Source organism: Hordeum vulgare, chromosome 7H, assembly GCF_904849725.1.
Source record: "Hordeum vulgare subsp. vulgare chromosome 7H, MorexV3_pseudomolecules_assembly, whole genome shotgun sequence".
Classification (NCBI taxonomy): Eukaryota; Viridiplantae; Streptophyta; class Magnoliopsida; order Poales; family Poaceae; genus Hordeum; species Hordeum vulgare.
In genome coordinates, this window is record NC_058524.1 from 9619530 (window position 1) to 9621052 (window position 1523).

At 37.0% G+C, this 1523-nt stretch overlaps 1 protein-coding gene across 1 annotated transcript; it reads right to left on the bottom strand.

The window, feature by feature from the left end:
- Positions 1 to 461: 461 nt before the first annotated feature.
- On the bottom strand, positions 462 to 1286 carry LOC123410569. The gene has a single exon (XM_045103513.1). The coding sequence runs from the start codon at positions 1173 to 1175 to the stop codon at positions 555 to 557; it is 621 nt and encodes a 206-aa protein (XP_044959448.1). The 5' UTR covers positions 1176 to 1286; the 3' UTR covers positions 462 to 554.
- Positions 1287 to 1523: the final 237 nt, after the last annotated feature.

Consider the following 1523-nt stretch of genomic DNA (forward strand, 5'->3'; position numbering starts at 1 on the left):
TACCCGTGGTAATTTTACGACCATTTCATAAATAAATTAAATTTGAAATGCAAATAGATATATTTATATTGATTCACTACGAAGAATTTGACATAAGAAAACAAAAATATAGGTCATAAGACCAGAAAAATCATATTTTATGTATAATTTACACTATGTTTTTATGTTTGTAATTTTACGTGATATAAAATATTTTTTACGGCGACAATGTTTTTTTCTACATTCCATTTTACGTATGAGATAAGATTAAAATTTCAGAAACATAAAATTACGGTGTATTAATGTAAAAATAGAGGAGGGTGAAGAATAAATATTCCTCACCCAGGGTGACGAATAGCGTGACTCGAACATCACCCAGGGTGTATATATATAAAGTCTATTCATCACCCATGATGTTGAATAAGTTATTCTTCACCCGAGGAATAACTTATTCTGCATCATTATTCGAAAGAGTGTAGGAATAAAACAAATGTGAAACTTTTATCATTATTCAAAAAGAAAATAAGATTGATGTAGCTAGGACATCATTTATTACAGATAAAACTAACATTATATTAATCACTGACATCATATGGTGCTAGCAAGGCATAGTCGAGGCTGACCAGCACGGCAATCTCGAGATTTTCTCTGATGAGTGCATCGGCCCATGGCATATTGTACTCAAGATCGGACCAGCAGTCGTCGACTGGGTAGCCTGCTCTGTCAACACAACGAGGAAGCTCCAAGGACTTCAGCCTGCCCTTATGTCCGCGGAAGTCTGTGATCATGTAATCACATATATTGATGATTCTCATTGTTGTATCATAGTACACCTTGCAGCAACTGAGATCGCGCATTGGCACTGTGCCTTTCTTTGCATTTTGTAGCATTTTATCAATGTTGTGATTAGCAGTAGTGAGGCGGCCTTTAAGGATGTCGATGGCAATGACCACCAGTTCAAGGTGATCCTTTGCCTCCACAGTCCTATTGTCCGACTGAAGGGTTGACAAGCAAAATTCCTGTGTGAAATTTGTGACACCACGACGATAGCCTGATGCGTTCTTGCATGCTTCCACAATGAGGTTCGTCACCCGGGCCCCACCACTGCCAGACTCAATTGTCTCACCAGTGATTGCAACAGAAAGAAGACTAAATAGAATGGCGGAGAAGAATATAGAGGTTGTAGTTGTTGTCATTGGTGCAAGGCTACCTAGAAGCTTCAAACTCTCTTGAATCCAACATATAGGTGGAACTGAATGTATATAGAAGGATGTGTAGGGAAGAAATAGATGGTTGTAGGTGATGTACATCAGCTTGACAACTATTTATAATGCATGTATTGGGGTTTCATGAATGTAGTATGCTCAATTTGGGATCTTGTGTTACTAATGGTTACGCATTTGTGTATTCGTGTCTAATCTATGAACATTAATAATGCTCATTTTGAATCTCGTTGTAGTAATGCTCTCTTCCGATCTCGTGGCATTAATTATTATTTTTAATCCTGTGATATTAATGCCCTCTATATTTATTATAACTAAATT

Bases quoted from the DNA above. Each gene is read 5' to 3' on its own strand.
- LOC123410569 (XM_045103513.1), bottom strand. From the start codon at position 1,175: ATGACAACAACTACAACCTCTATATTCTTCTCCGCCATTCTATTTAGT.